Source organism: Musca domestica, unplaced genomic scaffold (assembly GCF_030504385.1).
Source record: "Musca domestica strain aabys unplaced genomic scaffold, Musca_domestica.polishedcontigs.V.1.1 3, whole genome shotgun sequence".
In the NCBI taxonomy this organism is placed as follows: domain Eukaryota; kingdom Metazoa; phylum Arthropoda; class Insecta; order Diptera; family Muscidae; genus Musca; species Musca domestica.
The window spans coordinates 19,919,482-19,940,190 of NW_026712299.1; the positions used below are offsets into that span (position 1 = coordinate 19,919,482).

The 20,709-nt window shown below is 35.8% G+C and overlaps 1 protein-coding gene across 1 annotated transcript; it reads right to left on the minus strand.

Annotated features, from left to right (window-relative positions):
- Window positions 1-13,264: 13,264 nt before the first annotated feature.
- On the minus strand, window positions 13,265-14,122 carry LOC101895219 (putative odorant-binding protein A5). The gene is made up of 2 exons (XM_020038645.2): window positions 13,943-14,122; window positions 13,265-13,871 (listed from the first exon to the last, which is right to left on the minus strand). Exons 1-2 carry the CDS (start codon window positions 14,072-14,074, stop codon window positions 13,380-13,382), a joined length of 624 nt encoding a protein of 207 aa, XP_019894204.2. The 5' UTR covers window positions 14,075-14,122; the 3' UTR covers window positions 13,265-13,379.
- Window positions 14,123-20,709: the final 6,587 nt, after the last annotated feature.

Sequence of the window (20,709 nt, forward strand, 5' to 3'; positions counted from 1 at the left end):
AGAAAAAAGGATATCGGAAGGAGATTATAAATTCGACAACAATTGAATGATGTATCTATCTCTCTGTTGTGTTGGTGTTGTAGTTCGGTAAAAATGTTTTTTTTTAGCAGTCAACTTCCGTTCGAAGGAAAAATCTGAGAACATTTTTTTTAGAATTAAAATGTGGGAAAATCGCATTTCAGTGTCATATTAGAATGATGAACACTTGTGCAGAAATACAGAAAGTGACAGGTAGAAAATGTATTTTGAATTAGAAGATTTTAAGAGCCGATTGAGAAATTTTCCCAAATGGTAAAGAGATTTGAAAAAAATACTTAGAGGGTGGCAGTATTAATAATAATTCGTATTAATTAAAATCTTATTATTAACATGAATGGGATGGCTTAAATTGTACTATTCTATAACTAAACATGCATTTATACAATGCCTAAAAAGCATCATTTTAAAAGAATAACGACGAAGATAAAAATATTCTTCATCAAATATTACTGTAAGTCACCGATTTGAAGGTATGGAAAGACTCAGGCAACAACTAAAATCAGGGGGTATCATTATATAACTGGTGTACAAAGAGGTGAACCTATGTTGATAATTTCTTGTAAATTGCGTTTTTATACCCTACACCACAAGGTGGTCAGGGTATTATGTCTTTGTGCATTTGTTTGAACAAGCAAAAGGAAACGAGATAGACCCATAGTTCCTTTTGATGATCTGCATAGAATCACATTCTGAGTCGATTTATGCATGTTCGTCCATCCGTCTGTACATGTATTTTTTTGTAACCAAAGTACAGGTCGCATTTATTGCCCTATCCACATGAAATTTTGAACAAATCATTTGTTTGGCCCAAGGACGAACCCTATTGAAATTGGAGATAATCGGTCAAAATTTAGATATAGCTCCCATATATATCTTCGTCCGATTTGCCTTTATTGTGCACCAAACGTGTAATATCCGTCCAAGTAGTATGGAATTGTGCACATACAACCAAATTAAGCCTGAAAATAAGTATGCCAAATTTGATCGAAATCAGTTCAGATATAGCTATAGCTCCCATATATATTGTTCATCCGATTTGTTATTTTTGTCCTCCGCAGCCGTAATATGCACTCTGTAACAACAATATTTGGGGAAATATATCAAATGCAGCTCAGATATACCTTTGCTAAATTTTATCGATATCGGTTCAGATTTGGATATAGCTCCCATATATAACTTCGTCCGATTTACCTTTTATTGTGCACCAAACGTCTAATATTTACCCAAATCGGATGAAATTTGGCACTTACGACCGAATTGAGTCTAGAAGCTTGTATGTCAAATTAAGTGAAGATCGGTTCAGATATAGCTATAGCTTCCATTTATATTGTTCATCCGATTTGTTATATTTGTTACCCACAACCGTAATATGCACTCCGTAACAACGATATTAAGAGAAATATATCAAATACAGCTCAGAAATATCTTTGCCAAATTTTATCGTGATCGGTCCCGATTTGGATATAGTTCCCATATATATATATTTATCCGATTTTAAATTAATTGTACACCAAATGGGCAATACAATTCCGAATTTAAAAGATACAAATGCTTCGGCATATTTAGTCCTTTGAATTTTAAATTATAATTATAATCATAGCTTGTATGATTGAATTCTCCCATAAAAACTTTTAATTGTTATGTGGAGCTCTACTAAATTAGCAAAGTAGTGTAGGGTATGATAAAGTCGGCCCGCCCGACTATAAGACTTTCTTTACTGGTTACAAAATAAGAACTAGTTAGATAAAGAACTGTTTCAGTAAAAGAGCAAATTTAAGGCATTTTAGAACACGAAATTACGGTAAATAATGGCCCTAAAATCATCAAAATACTGAATATAGCGATGTACCGTTATGTAGGAGCTACACGAAGACCTAGACATACATATGCAATTTTTTGTCATAGACTGTAGTACCCATTAGGAACTTCAAATACGAAATTTAAAACAATTTCGTTGGTTAATTTCGCTAAAATCATCAAAATGCCGAATATAGGAGGTACCGTTATATGGGAGCTACACGAACACGTGAACATGTACGAGCAATTATCTGTCATAAGATGTTATGTCCCCATTGGGAGCTTCAAATTTATAATATTTCCGGTGATAAGTGTTGCAAAAATCATCAAAATACCGAATATCTGGAGTTACAGTTGTATAGGGACGGCTAAAATTGTGACTAAAACACTCAAAAATACGCAAATCTGTCGGTAGAGTAATATGGGGGTTACACCAAAATGTGATCCTAAATTGACATATAATTTAAATGCTGATCAAGGATATATATACTTGGTGGGGTCTGAGATGTATATTTCGAGGTATTCTTAATCAGCATACAATTCTATGTCGATTTAGCGATGCCCGTTCGTCTATCCGTCTGTGAAAATCACACTAGCTTCCGAACGAAATGAAGTAGACCGATAACATTTTACCCAAATGTATATAATGTCTGCAGGACTCTTGGTATTGAAAATGGGCCATGTAGGTCCACGTTTTAGTATAGCCCCCATATAACAGTACCTCTCGATATTCGGTATTTTGATGATTTTAGCGACATTATTCACAGGAATTGTTTCAAATTTAGTATTTGAAGTTAGTAGTGGATTTTACAGCCTAAGACAGAAATTCGTCTGTGCAATTCCAATAGGGAGGTACCCATATAACGGTACCTCCCTATATTCGATACTTTGATGATTTTAGCGACATTATTCATCGGAATTGTTTTAAATTTGGTATTTGAAGTCAGTAATGGATACTGCAGCCTTAGGCAGAAAATTTTCTGTGCAGGTCCGCATTCTGGTATAGGACCCCAAATAATAATACCTCCGTATATTGATGATTTAAGATACATTTTTCACCGATTTGTTTTAATATTCGCATTTGAATATTGTAATGGCTTAATACAAAAATTGCCTATGAAGGTCCACGTCGTCGTTAAGACCCTAATATGACGGCTCCATTTAGTATTTTTAAGATTTTAACAGAATTCTTAACGGATGTTATTTTTTTTTTGTAAATTGCCAAAATCGTTCCAAATGGTCCGGCCAGGCCGAACTTACAGCTTTTTTACTTGTTTAATATGTCTTATGGCTTTAGAGTAGCTATAATTTGGAATCAGAGGGAACTAGGATATGGAAGGTATCTCCAACCTTTAACTGATTTTCACCAAATCCTGTCGGTAGATCGAGGGTCTAACATCTTGGGAACAACAAACCCTCAAACTCAAGATACAAATGTATTTGGAATAGAGATGCTTGTCCCTAAACACGACAAAGTCTATTTGATGAACATGGTTGAAACTCTCCTGAAATTGTACCCCTAAGTATCTCATCTTATCCAAGGCAGTTATCTGATTCGAGTCCTTCACTAGAACATGCTAAAACCTCCTAAAATTAAGGTAGACTAAGCAAGACCGTAGCAAAACATTTCCTCACTTTCAACTTTAGTCACCACTTAACAAAGTACCGAAGAGGGGTATTGAAGTACTCATTAGCAAGCTAATTGAATGATCTATCAAGATTCAACCGTATCTTAAATACAGACGTTTGACCCTAGACGGAACATAGTCTATATGACGGGTACGGTCGAACCTCTCCTGCAGTTCTACACACTTTAATACTGGCAACCCATATTGTAGAAAAAAATAGTAAAGACTCCAAAAGACGGACGAGCCTGCTTTATGATACCCTACCCCACTTTGCTTATTTAGTAGAGCTACCCAAGGAGAATTTTACCATAGCATCTATAATCGTTTACGAATGCGTATTGTGGCTTTAAATCAGTTACAGTTTAAAGCCAAAAGGAATTAATATATGGGAGGTATATTCTCCTCTGAATCGATGAATCTGAACCAATATTCATCAAAATCCATCCTATTTGAGCTGATATTTCATTTTTAGGCACAATAAACGTTAAATCAGATGAAGATATATATGGGAAGTATATTCAAATCTGAACCAATCTTTGTAAAATTTAGCAGAGTCATTTCTAAACTGTATCTAGTTTTTGTGGAGCGCATTTTAAGCGTGTGAAGGACTTAAATACAAAATCGGAGGAAACATATATATGGGACCTTTAGCTATACTTTTCCGATATATAACAAAATCTGAACCTATCTCGATTAAAATTTGGCAAGGTATTTTCGAGCTGTATATTTTTCCGAATATCGTTGGAGTGCACATTACGGCCGTAGAGAATTTTAATTTAACAAATTAGATGAACAATTTATATGAGAGCTATAGCTATATCTGAACCGACTTCCACCACATTCTTATAGGTTAGATACTACATGTGTGTAACGAATAGTTGATTTTGACATATTATTTATAACGGTAAGGATAACATGATACATTTTATTCTTTGAATATTAATTACATACGGATAGCATTCGTTTCAAATTTCTCTTAAATATTCTACACCTGTGTGCTCAAATTTTGTTATAACATTTCCTGTTTTCCTTATCCTTTTATACCTACCGCCGTCATCGATGACCCCTTGATCAAATGACATTTCCTCAAAGTCATTACAAATTCTAATTATTTTCGAAAGAAAAAAACATTTTTGTTGTTATCCTAATCCCCCACAATAGGAGAGAAAAAACTAAAACATAAAATTACAAATACGCAAGTTAATTAGGAAATTTCAAACACGCTTACGCTGTACCTGTTTTAGAGTAGTTCGTCAGTTATCGATGTTTAATGTCCATCCGACAATGGCAAATGCCGCCGACACCTTATGTAGGAAGAATTTTTGATTAGTTGTTTGTCGTGCCCGACTCATCGTCGTTGTTGTTGGTGGTGGTGGTGGCGACGATCGTTCAATTCGGTCTGTGTCTCGTTTTTTTAGGGCTGAAACAACAGGAGCGCGAGGTCATTAGACATGGCTCGAGACAAAGGTGAAAATGTACGAAACAAATACGTCAAAACATGTACTTAGACACATGTCGCTGGCAACACCCCACAGAAAGCCGCATAGCCAGCGACAGAGAGTCGAACACACGACAAACGGAGAATGGCCCGTAGATCAGCAACAGCAGAACGGAAGAAAACTTGGTCAAAAGAGAGAGAAAAAAAAAACGAGACACAACCATAAAAGCGTCAACAACTCCAGTGATGTCCAATATACAGTTACTTAATATGCACCCTGACACCCTCATACTTTGCCAGTTTGGTTGCTGATGAGGCTGATGTTGAGTTATCGTAGACTAGGGTTTTTTTGGTCGTCGTACTGTTGTTGTTGTTATTGTTGCAGACGGTTTTGGAGAAGTAGGTTGTAAAAACAGGCACGAATTTGTGATAAGACATGTTAGACCAGGCACGATCCTTGACGACATCACTCACCAATAACTATTGTATTGACTAGAGATTTAAAGCGAAAGACGGCGGCACTTTAAGTCAAGAAGAGTTTAATGACACAAACGTTTGAGGGATTGGAAATAATCAAGCCGGTTTGGTAGGGGACGGCTAATCGTCAAAATGTATGGAATATTTTCAATCAAAGAAAGTAAAACGAAATTTTTGGTGGAATAATGACAGACCGGAGTTTTTTCTTAACAAGTAATATCGGCCAGGCCGACATTTTATTACCCTCCACCATTTAAAAAATTAAATAAAACAAGTGAGCAAAGGCTATAGTCGAGCGTGGCCGACTATATTATACCCTACAACACTACAATATGTTAGAAGCCCCCTTATGTCCAAATCCATATTGGAAGATTTCGCTTTCGAAATTAGTATTTTGACTAAGGACATTTGCCCAATATTTATGCACTCCGTCGGGCTGTTAGTTGTCGTAGTCCATTTTAGAGCTAAATATAATCCAATGGTCATCCAAAATGCTAGAATTCTTCCCCGTCCTTAACTCTCTTCACAAGCGTGCCGATTGGCTTCAATTTTGTGATCTGAAAAACATTTCTGTTTTTGGTTTATTTGAACCCCTAAATATTTTACCATCATCTCCAAAAGCCCCCTCTGTACCTCCAAATTTAGACTCATCTATATGATTTGCTTGTCTACGATATATTTGGCTACTATGCGTTTCTATTTGTGACCTTTATAACGGCTGCAAAATTAGGAACATTTTTAGTTGTTGGTCCATGTCCATCTCTAATATATTGCGGATATCTTTGAAAACAATAGCCCTAGCCCTTCTGAGCCCAACCCTACCCTCGTGAAAATTTTCGTGAGGATCGGATGATATTTGCAATACTTGTACAATATCCCCAACCTGTGTTGTAAGGTGAAAAAATATTACAAAATATTATAAGTCAAATTGAAAAAATCGCATGCGATAAAAAATATGAAAAAATAAAAAAAAATGTCACAAAATACAAAAAAACAAGTAAGCAAAGGCTACAGTCGAGCGGGGCCGACCGTTGAATACCCTACAACACCATAATAAATGATACAGTTTATATAGGCGAGATACTCAAAAGAATTCCACAAGATATTGTGACAAATAATAAAAGAAAACCATCAGGCTTCGTTCTCTAATTTTCGAATAATAGCAACTTAAACTAATTTGCTCATTTCCAATTTATTGGTAAATGTTGCACGTAAATGGTCTTCCTAGATCTGGAACCAATATTTCCCAAAGGCCTATAATCTCTCAGAAGTGGCAAAAGATTAACATTTATTATTGGTTTTTGACTGAAACGCATCTATATGAGATACAGACATTTGACTATATTCTTCAACGAAATCAGCGTTAACGAAATAGTCAGAAGTGTGTCTTTCCTGTATTTGTGAATTCTCCAAAAAGTCACTGGAATGGACATTTTCGTATTTTGTCTACAAAAACTGGCAAACTATTTCACACATTCAATATTTTTGGATGGCCATCCAAAACTGCTTGGCTTCTGCAATGTCCGGCAACCCATTCAAATGTGCGTGAAGATCGGGCGTATATTACGACCTGCTGACAATTTTGCAGTTTTTTGGTCCATTTCAACCCCTAAATATATGGCGATCATCTCCAAAAAGAGTAGGCTTCTATTCTGACCCTCATCTTATCCCCATGCAAAATTTCGTAAGGATCGGACCGTAAATGCGATCTGTATATGATATCCTGATGTCCTAACTACTTAGTTTTATTAGTTGTAGAAACATTACCAAATGTTTGATTCAAAATGAAAATATGCCAAAAATATGACAAAATTGAAAAAATATGAGAAAATGTTACAAAATCAATATTTTCATCTTTAGAGGGATATTTTTATGCGATTTTTTTAGACGTTTTATCTTTATTGCCAGGAGGCCATTCTGAATTAATAAGAACTGTCGAAATCAGTTCAGCCGTTCTCGACATATAAGAGATCTTTCAAGCATATCTTCTTTGATAGACATATGTATATATCGCACATATTTTGCCATATATCCGATTTGTTGGATGTTAACACCAATTCAAAGGTCAGAAGTAACCTTGCCATGGCTTTGTGATTTCGCAGGGATTTAAAATATTCGCGGATTAATCAAAAATTTTTAATTTTTTCATCAAAAATATATGGTCTATTTTACCCGCTAAATATTATCCGATGACCACCCAAATTGGTAGGCTTCTTCCCCGCCCTAAACTCTAGCTACATGCGAAATTCCGCGTCGATTGGTCTATAATTGCGACCTGTATAGCTACTGCAAAATCCGAAATTTTTTTAGTATTTCGTCCACTTCAACCCCTAAACATTTGGCGATCATCTCCAAAAGAAATAGGCTTCTATCCTGACCCTAACCCCACCTTCGTGCAAAATTTCGTTAGGATCGGGCCATAAATGCGATCTATATAGACAATTCTCTTTCAGGGGTAAAGTACTCAGAGGGAACTCCTTGTGATTATTTTCAGACTATCCCATTGAAAAACCCAAGATTAACTTTGAAACATGCTCCACGAACATCCATTCATGCAAAACAATTCTTCAAAGTATTATTCAATTTTACACCACCCTCATATTACAGTGTAAACATTGCCCCAAAGCACCAAAAACAACGACAACAATTTGATCGTGCGCTTCCAGACAATTAGAAAGAAAAAAGTTAGTTAGGTGGTGCACGGAAATACTAGTGGACTTTAACATTCACCATCACAAACAACAGGAGACCATGCCACGCCACGCCACACTGCCAAAGGGAAAAACGTCAAAGAAGAGGTGACAAACTACCTCCCTCACTCCCCGCCAAACAATACAAAATAGCCGCAGTAACAAAATACGCATAGTTACCGGCAGGCGTCAGACGTGTGTTCATAGTCCGCAACTATTTAACGCTTCAGCGATTTTGTATGTAAAGTTATGTCTTCTGTTTGTCGGTGCCTCTTGCTTTCCTACATGTTAAACTATGGACACATTCCATCATTTGTTACCCCTAATATGCATAATTTCGGAATAATTAAGAAGTTTAAACAGACAGAGCAACCACAAACGAAAATGACCAACTCGTGCCATGCAGCCGGCCCAAAAACTTTTCCATTTGAAAATGTGGGCTAATGGAATTTTCACTTTGCATTTTGTATCCTGTTGGTCAGTTATAGGGGCAGGTTAGTGACTGAATTCCACCCCCTAGCGAATGCAATTTAAATAAACATCAAGTTATTTTTTCATGGCCCACAAGTAGGGAAACGAACATGTGCGCTTAGAGGGCGAATGCTGAGTGAAGGTGGCGTGTGGGCACTAGAGCGAGGAACAAGTGTCCATTTGAAGTGTATTTCATGCATGGGGTGGTTGCATTGTTGGTAGATTAACTCATGACTTTTTCCTAAAAGGGGAGTGAAGATGAGTAAATTTCAATTTTAAATTACATTATTTGAATTTGATCATAAAGGATATAAGCAAGGTGTGTGGAAGTGTGTTGATATGCTATGGAAAATATATTCAGGAAAATGTTTAGTAAATTCCAAAGGATGAACATCTGCTGATATTTTGGTTGCCATAGAAACTGTTGGTTTAAAATGCTTACTTTGAATATAAACACGTTTACAGTCCTTCAAAATTATAATTGAATATTCAAAAAAAAGACAACATATAGCGGGTGAAATAAGACTTTTATTTCAAAAAAATTCGAAGATTCCATTAAACTGCGAATATTTTTAATTTTAGAAAAACCGTTCCATTGTGCACCATATGTATTAGCCATGTCAAGTACTTAAAATTCCGTTTAGGTATAGCTATAGCTCCCATATATATGTTTCATCCGATTTGGTCTTCAAGTCCCTCATATTCGTAATACGCACTCCTGAACAATGATATTTGGTACCAGATATAAGATACAGCTCAGAAATGCCTGTTTCGAATTTTATTAAAATCGGCTCAGATTTGGATATAGCTCTCATATATATCTTCATCCGATTTCACATTAATTGACCCTCAAAAGTGTAATATCAGCTCAAATATGGTGGATTCTGATGGATATCGGTTTAGATTCATCGATTCAGAGGGGGATATCCCTCCCATATATTGGTTCCTTTCAACTTTAAATTAAAACTGTTTTAAAGCCATAATACGCATCTTAAAACTATCACGTTTTGTATGATTTAATTCTCATAAATTCCCCATAAAAACGTTAATTTCATGTGGATAGTTCTATTGCATGTGCAAAGTTATGTGGGGTATCGTAAAGTCGTCTCAATTTGGCTCTTGATCTTTATCTAATTTTTTTTGTGAAAAACTTGCATACAGCTCTTAAAAAATCCCTACATATCTATCAAGCTAAATTTTAACACTTTTTGGTAACCAGGAGTAGTGTGCCGATTTAACTCTAAAACTAATATTTTGAGGAACGTAGGTCTCATTAAATAAAATACCCGCATTGCTTCCCAAAATTATTCCTAAGAATTGAACAAAGCGGAATATGCAGACCGATATATCCCATCTTTACAAGAGAAAAATGAAAATAGAGAAATCGAGATCACTGCACATAATAGATAGAATAAACTTGAAGAGAAATGTTTTTTTTTTCATACAAAAGTAATGGTATGTTACAATGGCAACTATTTTTCAGTGATCATCAATTTTGCTCTTCTTTTCTAACCCTCTCCGCAAAAACCGGAACAGATCGGTCAAAAATTGTGACCTGTAGAGCGACTATAAAATCTATTTTTGTCGATTTCATGCCCCAAATGGGGATTAAATCATGGGGTTTTTCGAACACGTATACCTGTATGGATTTTTGCCATAGGAGGTGGTATCAATAACGAACTTTAAATTCAATTGAATGATGTGGGTAAAATCATCCAAATACCGAAAATTGTATGGTGCCGGGTGTGTATCACATATGGACATGTTTTCTCCCTGAAAAAGTGGAGACACTCGTCTTATGCCCCCAAACTAGTGTAGGCGTTATGTGGGGGTTATACCAAAAACGTGGACAGAATAAAATACATTTGCGGAGTAAAGTATAACGCTTTTACGATGCTCTGTCTATGGCCGAGATACTGTTAAATAACATAAAAACGATATGCGAGGATAAATGTCGAAAGCAATAGGTCAAAAGTCTAGCGGTGTTGACGATATGATACCTTTCAACACTATGCGTATATTGATGCTGATATTACATATATGGTTAGCAATAACCGTAAAGTCGGATGAAGTTGTATATTGAAGCTTCATAAAAATCTGAACCGATCTCAATAAAAATTGGCAGATGTATTGTCGAGCTGTATCTGATATCTGGTACCAAATATTATTTTTGTGGAGTGCATATTACGCGTGTCAGTGACTTAAATTCCCAACTTGGGTGAAAAATATATATGCGTGCTGTAGCTTTATCTGGACCGATTTTCACCAAATTTAAAGTACTTATTTCTAGAATTAATTCAGTCGGAATTGTCCGAATTCAGTCCGTTTGGGATGATTTATATAATAAACGCGATCTGTATTTGTTTACAAAAATATAAGGACAGACGGACGGACAGACTGATATGCATAAATCGACTCAGAAGATCCTTTGAAGTTCCTCAAAAGAAACTATGTGTCTATCTCGCTTCGTTCTCCATGTTACAAACAAATGCACAAATACATAATACCCTTACCACTATGTTGTGTAGGGTACAATAATATTAACCTAATTTACACAATTCGAAAGAGATTTTCGGAGACGGACATAACCAAATCGACATAGAATGTTGTGCTGGTAAAATATATTATCTAAAAAATAAGCATGCAGGGCCAACTATATCATACCCTACAACACTACAATATGTTAGAAGCCCCCTTATGTCCAAATCCATATTGGAAGATTTCGCTTTTGAAATTAGGATTTTGACTAGGGACATTCGTCCAATATTTCTGCACTCCGTCGGGCTGTTAGTTGTTGCGGTCCATTTTACAGCTAAATAAAATCCAATGGTCATCCAAAATTCTAGAATTCTTCCCTGTCCTTAACTCTCTTCACAGGCTTGTCGAATGGCTTCAATTGTGTGATCGGAAAAACATTTCTGTTTTTTGGTTAATTTGAACCCCTAAATATTTTGCAATCATCTTCAAAAGCAAGAAGCCCCTCTGTATCTCCAAATTTATACGCATCTATATGATTTTCTTGTCTACGATATTTGGCTATATTCTTCCACGAAATCAGCGCAAAAAGGCCAGAAGTTCACCTTTTGTGTATTTCGAATATCGCCTGTAAGTTATGTTGGTATTTTTTCACACAAAAGTAGTGGTCCATTCTATCCTCTGTCCTAACTCTAACTTCATGCGAGATTTCGTGTCTTTTGGTTTCTATTTGTGACCTTTATAACGGCTTCAAAATCAGGAAAATGTTTAATTGTTGGTTCATTTCAACCCCTAATATATTGCGGACATCTTTCAAAACAATAGGCCTAGCGCTTCTAAGCCCGACCCTACCCTTGTAAAAATTTTCGTGAGGATCGGACGGTAATTGCAATATTCCCAATGTGTGTTGTAAGGTGAAAAAATATTACAGAATATTATAAGTTAAATTGAAAATATCGCATGCGATAAAAAATATGAAAAAATAAAAAAAATGTCACAAAATACTACAAAATCTATATTATTATAATTATTGGCACATTTTTCTGCGATTTTTTTAGATTTTATACTTTTATGTCAAGAGGGCATTCTGAATTGGCAAAATTTATCAAAATCGGTCCAGCCATTCGGTAGATATAAGCATTCTAACAAACATCCCCTTCCTTTGTATATACACATTGTATATATTTCGCTATATATAACCGATATATTTACTATCGGCATCTATGTAACGGTCAGATTTGACCTGTTCGTCTATTTGTAATTTCGCCGGCATTAAAAATATTCGCGGTTTAATGGAAAATTTGACTTTTATTTTACACAAATGTTGTGGCCTATTTCACCCACTAAATAATACCCGATGACAATATAAATTGGAAGGCTTCTGCCCAGCCATAAGGTCTAGCCCCATGCTTACTTTCGCTTTGATTGGTCTATAATTGCGACCTGTAGAGCAACTGCAAAAACAGGATTTTTGGTCCATTTCAACACCTAAATATTATGCGATCCTCTCCAAAAGAAATAGGGTTCTATTCTGACACTAGCCCCACCTCCATTCTAAATTTCGTGAAGATCGGGCCATAATTGCGACCTGTAGAGTGATTACAAATTAACATGGACAGACGGACAGACGGACGGTCGGACATACATAGTTAGATCGACTCAGTTCGGCGAGATAGGAAGATCCATATATACTTTCCTATGTGGGAAAGGAATATTTCGTGGTGTTACATAATTTTTGGCCCAATCAAACTTATAATACCCTCAACACATAGTGTTGTAGGGTATAATGATTATTTCACAGAGTTGCAAACGGAATAAGAAACTTTGCATACACTCCATAGTATGGCGGAGTAGAGTATAACGCTTTTACATTGACGTCATAATTATGGCCAAGAAATGTCTGAATAGCTTAAAAACTGCCCTCACGTACAGTTTTTAAGCTATTCAGCCATATCTTCGATATTAGGATTAAAAGATTTATACCCTAGTCGGAGAATCCCCAAATTATATACATTCATGATAGGCATTTAATGTAATTTCAATTTTCTCATGTCCGTCTGTTAAATCATGGTATATCTCGCACATGCAAATTTAGAGCTTTAAAATTTTGCAAGTGTACGTTTACTAAAAGTCTCTTGCGCTTTTTTCTCCATTTTCAACGATTTTTGAAATATGTTTCACAAGTTTCAATTATTACTCTCTGGTTATACCGTTTTTTGTATAATAGGTTTAAATAAATTGGCAAATAATTCTGGTGTAATGCCAAGTGCGTGCGGACTAATATTTATTTACTACAAGTTATGCTATAACTACAAATATACACGTTGTGTCCGAACCAATCACCATTTTCATAAGCCAAAAAGTCTAGTCATCAATTTTTAAATTAATACTTTTATGTAGACCCGGTACCGACTCGTCCCATTGGGCGCGATATAAATTACCGGCAATTGGTGCACCCAGTTCATATTTTTCAGCAAATTTCCTAATTTTGTAATTCATATGGGCTTTTCCATTGGCTGGATCTATAACCTTTTCGTCAAAATCAATTTTATTTGGTTGTTCATAGACCAGATAAACATAACGCATAATTCCGGCATTTTTGGGTGGGAAAGGTCCAATATAGGAACAATATAGCTCGCCCTTATCCACTTGATTACCCGGAACGTTCAAGACCAACCAATGAATTGCCTCAGACCAGCGAGGATCCTTTGTGTCGGGAGCATCTGGACATCCCATGTAAATCGAATAATATTTGTTGGGGTCAGCTGAGGGCCAATCTATAATTGGAACTGAAACCATATCGGCAGGTTTGTATTCAATGCCATCACCCACCATTAGGCCATTGTCCATTTCCAGCTGAAATGAAATCGTTATTTTACATTATTTTTAAATATTTAAACATTTTTAAAATATTTAAATATTTTCACCTTTAGTTTTTCCTTTGGAGCTTCGTCAATTATTTGGGGCACAACATTGAAGTCCTTGAAAAGTTTATCTAAATCGTCCTCAGCTATGCCATGTGCCGCAAGCAAAGTAACCAGTATTATACTGGACAACATGTTTACAACTTCTCGCTTCTCCACAGTTTTGATTTGTAATGTTCGACAGACTGTAGTTTATATAGGCGCCCTATGCATGCAGAAAATTGCTGATAATCGATGTTTGTTTTGTTAATAAAACATTTAATTTGCAATAGTTTTGTTTGGCTTATTTTAACAAGTTATCGTAAATTCTAACAATGAAATAATTGCCTACAATATTATCAAATTATCGTAATATAATTTGATTGTAACTTCAATATTTTTAAAAAAAAAATATTTTTTAATATAACCAGGTATGGTACGCTACATTCTCTTAGTTAATTTATTCAATGGCTATAAGTGCTGCCAGCGTCAGCTGGACACACTTTTCAATTTATCGCCAAACACCTTGCACACTTTTGTGAAAAGTTTGAATAACTAAATTTGAAAATACTCATCTTCAGAAACGTACAACATATGTCCAACCAGCATAAATATCTCCAACTACCGAACCAACCACCCTAATTGTGTTGCGCTTCAATTGCTGCCCAACGCTGTGCACTTGTTCCTCTCCAGTGACCACAAACCACCCAAGCATTGAAAAGTCAGCACATGCCACTTTTCCTCTTGACTTTCGAAAAAAAAACAAACAACCTGATCAAGGTAGGGTAGGGAAACTTGTAGCTTACAGCCCCTATTGTCAAACAGGATATAAAATGCAAAGAAGGAAATGTGCAACCCACATTTTTTTAATGAGGGACAACCTGCCCCGAGTTCACGAGGTGGTGCATGGCACGAGTAACATGCTCTGTTATGACCAGTTTTATAATTATTTAAAAAAAAATACTCTTAATTGGTTTGAAGAACCAAACAAACATGTGGTGGAATGATGCATGAAAATTCAGTTGATTCCGAATGAGTCAACTGTACCCAAAGTAGGAGACCAGAAGTTTACAGCATTGTTATCCACGAAAGAAGAATCGTCTGAGTAGTTTCAGACTATAATATTCAAACAAAAAAAAAAACAAGTTAAACTTTTAATACCCTCCACCATTTGCAACAAATTTGGAAATTTATAAAAAATAAAATCCTTAAAAAATTCTTTTAAAATTTTAAAAATACCGAATATAGCCGTTATATTGGGGTCTATACGACGTGGTCATACATAGGCATTGTTTGTCATAAGCCATTACCATATTCAAATTCGAAACTTGAAATAAACGGTGAATAATGTAGCTAAAATCATCAAAAGATCTTATATAAGGAGGTGCCGTGTAATTGGAGCTGTGCGAAGACCTGGACAAGCATAGACAATTTTCTGTCACAGGCTGTAACATCCATTACGAACTTCAAATACCACATCTCAAACAATTTCGGTGGGTATTGTACCTAAAATCGTCAAAATACCGAATATAGGGAGGTACTGATATATGGGGCCCATACGAAGACCTGGACCCGCACAGACAATTTTCTGTCACAGACTGTAGTTGCCATAACGAACTTCAAATACCAATTTTGAAACCATTCCGGTGAATAATGTCGCTAAAATCGTCAAAATACCGAATATAGGGAGGTACCGTTATATGGGGGCTATATGAAGACGTATACCTGCACAGACAATTTTCTGTCTTAGGGTGTAGTATCCATTTTGAACTTCAAATACCACCTTGGAAAGGAGGGTATATTAACTTTGTCATTCCGTTTGTAACATCCTTAAATATTCGTCTTAGACCCCATAAAGTATATTTATTCATAATCAGCATAAAATTCTGTCCGTCTGTCTGTCTGTCTGTTGAAATCACGATACAGCCCACATTATTTGACGTAGAGCGCCAAAATTTAGCAGAGCAATTTGCATTGTGTCTAGGATGGTTGGTATTGAAAATGAGATATATCGGTCCACTTTCTGGTACAGTCCCCATATAACGGTACCTCCCGATATTCGGTATTTTGATGATTAGGCCACATTTTTTCACGGATTTGTCTAAAAATTGGTATTTGTGGGTCATAATGGTTTCCAGCTCCGGTGGCGAAACATTGCATGTATGGGTCCATGATTTGATATAGTCCCCATATAACGGTACCTCCCGATATTCGGTATTTTAGTTTTTTTGCCACATTTTTTCACTGATTTGTCTAAAAATTGGTATTTGTGGGTCATAATGAGTCCTAGTTCGTGTGGCGAAACATTGTAATTATAGGTCCACGTTTTGGTGTAGCCCCCATATAACGGTACCTCCCGACCACCCATATAACGGTACCACGGCATTTTAATGGTTTTTGCCACATTTCTTCTAATGTTTCTTTTACCCTAAGGTGGAAGGTATTAAAAGTTTGGCCAGGCCGAACTTAATGTTTTTTTTAGTTGTTATACCTATGTCTTTGTGCATTTGTTTGTAACACGCAAAAGGAAACGAGATAGACCCCTTGTTCCTTTTGATGATCTGCATAGAATCACATTCGGAGTCGATTTATGTATGTCCGTCCGTCTGTCCATGTATTTTTGTAAACAAAATACATTTCGCATTTATTGCCCGATCCAGGTGAAATTTTGCACAAATCATTTGTTTGGCCCAAGGACGAACCCTATTGAAATTAGAGATAATCGGTGAACATCTAGATATATATATCTTTGTCCGTTTTTTTCTTTGTTGTCCAGCCCAAATAATATGGAATTTTGCATGTACGACCAAATTAGGCCTGAAAATAAGATTGCCCAATTTGATCGAAATCGGTTCAGATATTGATCGAAATCGGTTCAGATATAGCTCCAGTATGTATATTTGTCATCCGATTTTTTATTTTTGTCCTCCGCAGTCGTAATATGCACTCTATAACAACGATATTTGGGGAAATATATCAAATACAGCTCAGAAATACCTTTTCTAAATTTTATCTAGAACGGGTCAGACTTGGATATAGCTTCGTCCGATTTGACTTTTATTGCGCACCAAAAGTGCAATGGGATAGAATTTGGCACTTACGACCGAATTGAGTCTAGAAGCTAGTACATCAAATTTGGTGAAAATCGGTTCAGATATAGCTATAGCTCGCATATATATTGTTCATCCGATTTGTTATATATGTTCCCCACAGCCGTAATATGCACTCCGTAACAACGACATTCAGGGAAATATATCAAATACAGCTCAGAAATGTCTTAGCCAAATTTTATCGAGATCGGTTCAGATTTGTATATAGCTCCCACTTAGAAATGTTCGGGGTTAAATGGAGAATTTGTAATTTTTCACAGGCAATGTATGTTTCATTTCACCCACTAAATATTATTTGATTACCATTCAAAATATTAAACTTCCGCCCTGTCCTAAATCTGTCTATCCAGGCAGATTTATGCTAAATCAACATAAAATTCAGTCTTTGGTCCATTACAGCCCTTAATATTTTGCGTTCATATCCCCCAAATTAGGTTTTTAGTCTGACCCTAACTCTATGAAAAATTTCGTGAGGATCATAATTGCGACCTGTGTTACTGTGATTACAAAGTAACATGGACAGACGGGCGGAGGGACAAATAAAGCTAGATCGACACAGCTTGGCAAGATACTAAGATTGACATATAACAACGTGTGTCTAAGACTAATATTTCGAGGTGTTACAATTTTTTTTGGCCCAATCAAACTTATAATGCATATGTATGATATATAGGGTATCAATATTAGGTAATTCGATGGAATAATGTGAAAAAATGCTATAACAAAAATTTGAAAAATGTAGCAACATTTTTCAAATAATGTGCCATCATCATTATAATACCCTTTATGCTTCGTATAACAAATTTAGTTTCTCACCCATTAAATTGTCACCTGGTTTTTACTTGGTATAAGGTAATTCACAAACAAACAAACGATACAAACATTGTTGCCCTCGCTCTATTTTTCTCACGGTAACTGCAGCGATTTGAATAAAGAAATCAGTTTATAACTCATATCAGCAAAAATACACTTGTTCCCACAAAATTTCGTTCAAATTTTCACACAGAATCAAAAAAAAAACAAAGCTGAGCGGATACAGCAAATTCTGAAAAAAGACCGAATAAAAAAACTCCACCAACAAAAAACTGCACACACACAAAAATATTCTATAAATAAACGAAATTCCTACAAAAAATACAACAACCACAAAAGAATATGAAATGAATAGAATTCGAAAAATTGTTATGGAAACGATATGTAATTGAAGAATGAACCTGCTACGGGGTACAGGTACATGGCCGACACGTACAAAAACAACAAACGTACACACTCGCTCAGTGATCAGCAACACGTCACAGTCGCCCAAAAAAGTATATGATGCGGGCATGTCTGTCCTTGTGTCTGCCTGGCGGGCCAGTCATCTGCCTGGACATTAAAGCAATGCTTTTTGTTTTTTATTCCTTTGCCAAAACCCAAAATGTGAATATTGGCAAGGCTCATTGAGGATTCAGATCTCAGAAAGAGAAAAAAAAAACAATGAAAACAAAAGGAAGAATTTTGAAAGCAACATCCAGAACAATAGCCACATAGACGTGCAAAATACACTAAAATTAACAAAAACAACAGCAACAATACGTGGCCTGTGATTCACAGACGTTGGACAAAAGAACAAGAAACATTGTGAGGATTTGCAAAAAAGGACGATTATCCTGTCATTCACTTGTTGCACCAGACTTCCATTCTCAACATCACAGTCGCATTCATACGATTTATTCATCTTTCACTTGTGAATAAGCCAAATTTGACACGGCCTCGAATTGTTGTGTGAAGCTGCAGAGGGTTCTCAACTGGTCACTCAATACGAAGGCTCGGGCAAATTCGTACACATACCACATTTTCAATCAGACGACAGGTAGTTTTAATTTCATACCTTGACGATGGAACGAAACAGGTACAGGGTATGAATAGAGAAAAAAAATGATTCTGCAGGAACGTAGCTCTGTCTTAGTTATTGTAAAATTGTTTAGGGTTAATATTCTTCACTACGCCACTGCTCGAACAATCGGGATCCTGTTATGTCAAATTCATCCTTTACGTTTTTTTGTGTTAATTTTATCTCAATTCGTCTGAAGCAATTCTTTTTTTCGGGAAACAATGGTTTGCCGATTTTCGCTTTGATTGTTTGTGAATGAATTCCCATCGCTTTGAAGTTATAAAATAAACGCTTCCATTTAAAGCGTGTGAACCTGTTAAACGTTGCAAATATTCCGAACGAGTATTCCCAATAATCTTCTCTTTCTATGTCAGCGGTTGTTCTTATTTCCCCCTAAAAAGGTAGCTGTCGTTCAGTGATTTAAATATTTGTACGAAGGTGCGGCATTTTGATATCAATTCCTGGAAAATAATATTCATTAGATGAGGGGTAGCATACACATGTTGGTGTTTGAGAGGTTGGTGAGGTCACAAGAGGAGTTCATTAGATTCAATGAATATTAATTACATATACACCCTACAACACTATGTGTTGAGTATTATAAATGGGACAAAAGAATGGGACAAAAAGTTTATAACACATTGATATATTTCGCCAAGACCAATTTTAAATTGTCATATCTCGACGAGCTTGTCCATTGTGAATTGTTAGCATTATGGTCTGATCCTAAAAAATTTTTGCATGATGTTAGGGTTAGATTCTTAATAGAATCCTATAATATGTGGTGATGATCGTAAAATGGTTAGGGGATAAAATAGATCAAAAACCATAATTTTAGTGGTTCTGCAGCCAAATTACGGGAATTTTCCATAGGCCATAACGTTTTCGGGAAAAATACTAAAACTATACTGTGAACCGAAGTATACTTTCCCTCGAAATTAAAAAGGAAATTTTCACTTTTGAAATATATAAATAAAGGGAAATTTTAATGAAACTTTGAATGTCTCTTGGCTCCGTCTAAAAAAATTTTGTAATACCTCCATATAGGTCGTAGACGTAGATCTTCCTATCTCTCAAATTAGGTCTATACGTGTCCGTCTGTCTGTTCACATAAATTTGTAAGTACAATCATCACGAAATTTGGCGTGGAGCTAAGGTTAGGGTTATAATTCGTAAAATATTTAGGGTTTGCAATGGATGAAAAACTGAAAATACTGGAGTCAGAATAGGAGCCTATTATACCCTAAACCACAAGGTGGTCAGGGTATTATGTCTTTGTGCATTTGTTTGTAACAGGCAAAAGGAAACGAGATAGACCCATAGTTCCTATTGATGATCTGCTTAGAATCACATTCTGAGTCGGTTTATGTATGTCCGTCCGTCCGTCTGTCCATGTATTTTTGTAAAAAAAGTACAGTTAGCATTTATTGGCCTATTCAGATGAAATTTTGCACAAATCATTTGTTTGGCCCAAGGACGAACCTTATTGAAATTGGAGATAATCGGTCAAAATTTATATATAGCTCCCATATATCATTTGTTTGGCCCAAGGACGAACCTTATTGAAATTGGAGATAATCGGTCAAAATTTATATATAGCTCCCAAATATATCTTCGTCCGATTTGCCTTTTATTGTGCACCAAACATGTAATATCAGTCCGAAAAGTATGGAATTTTGCATATAAAACCAGATTGGACCTGAAAATAAGTATGCCAAATTTGATCGAAATCGGTTCAGATATAGCTATAGCTCCCATATATAATTTTCATCCGATTTGTTACTTTCGTCCACCGCAGCCGTAATATG

Excerpts from the sequence above, each read along its gene's own strand:
- LOC101895219 (XM_020038645.2), bottom strand. The coding sequence starts at position 14,074 with ATGTTGTCCAGTATAATACTGGTTACTTTGCTTGCGGCACATGGCATA. Across the intron at positions 13,872-13,942 it reads CTCCAAAGGAAAAACTAAAG|CTGGAAATGGACAATGGCCT; the intron begins GTGAAAATATTT and ends ATTTCATTTCAG.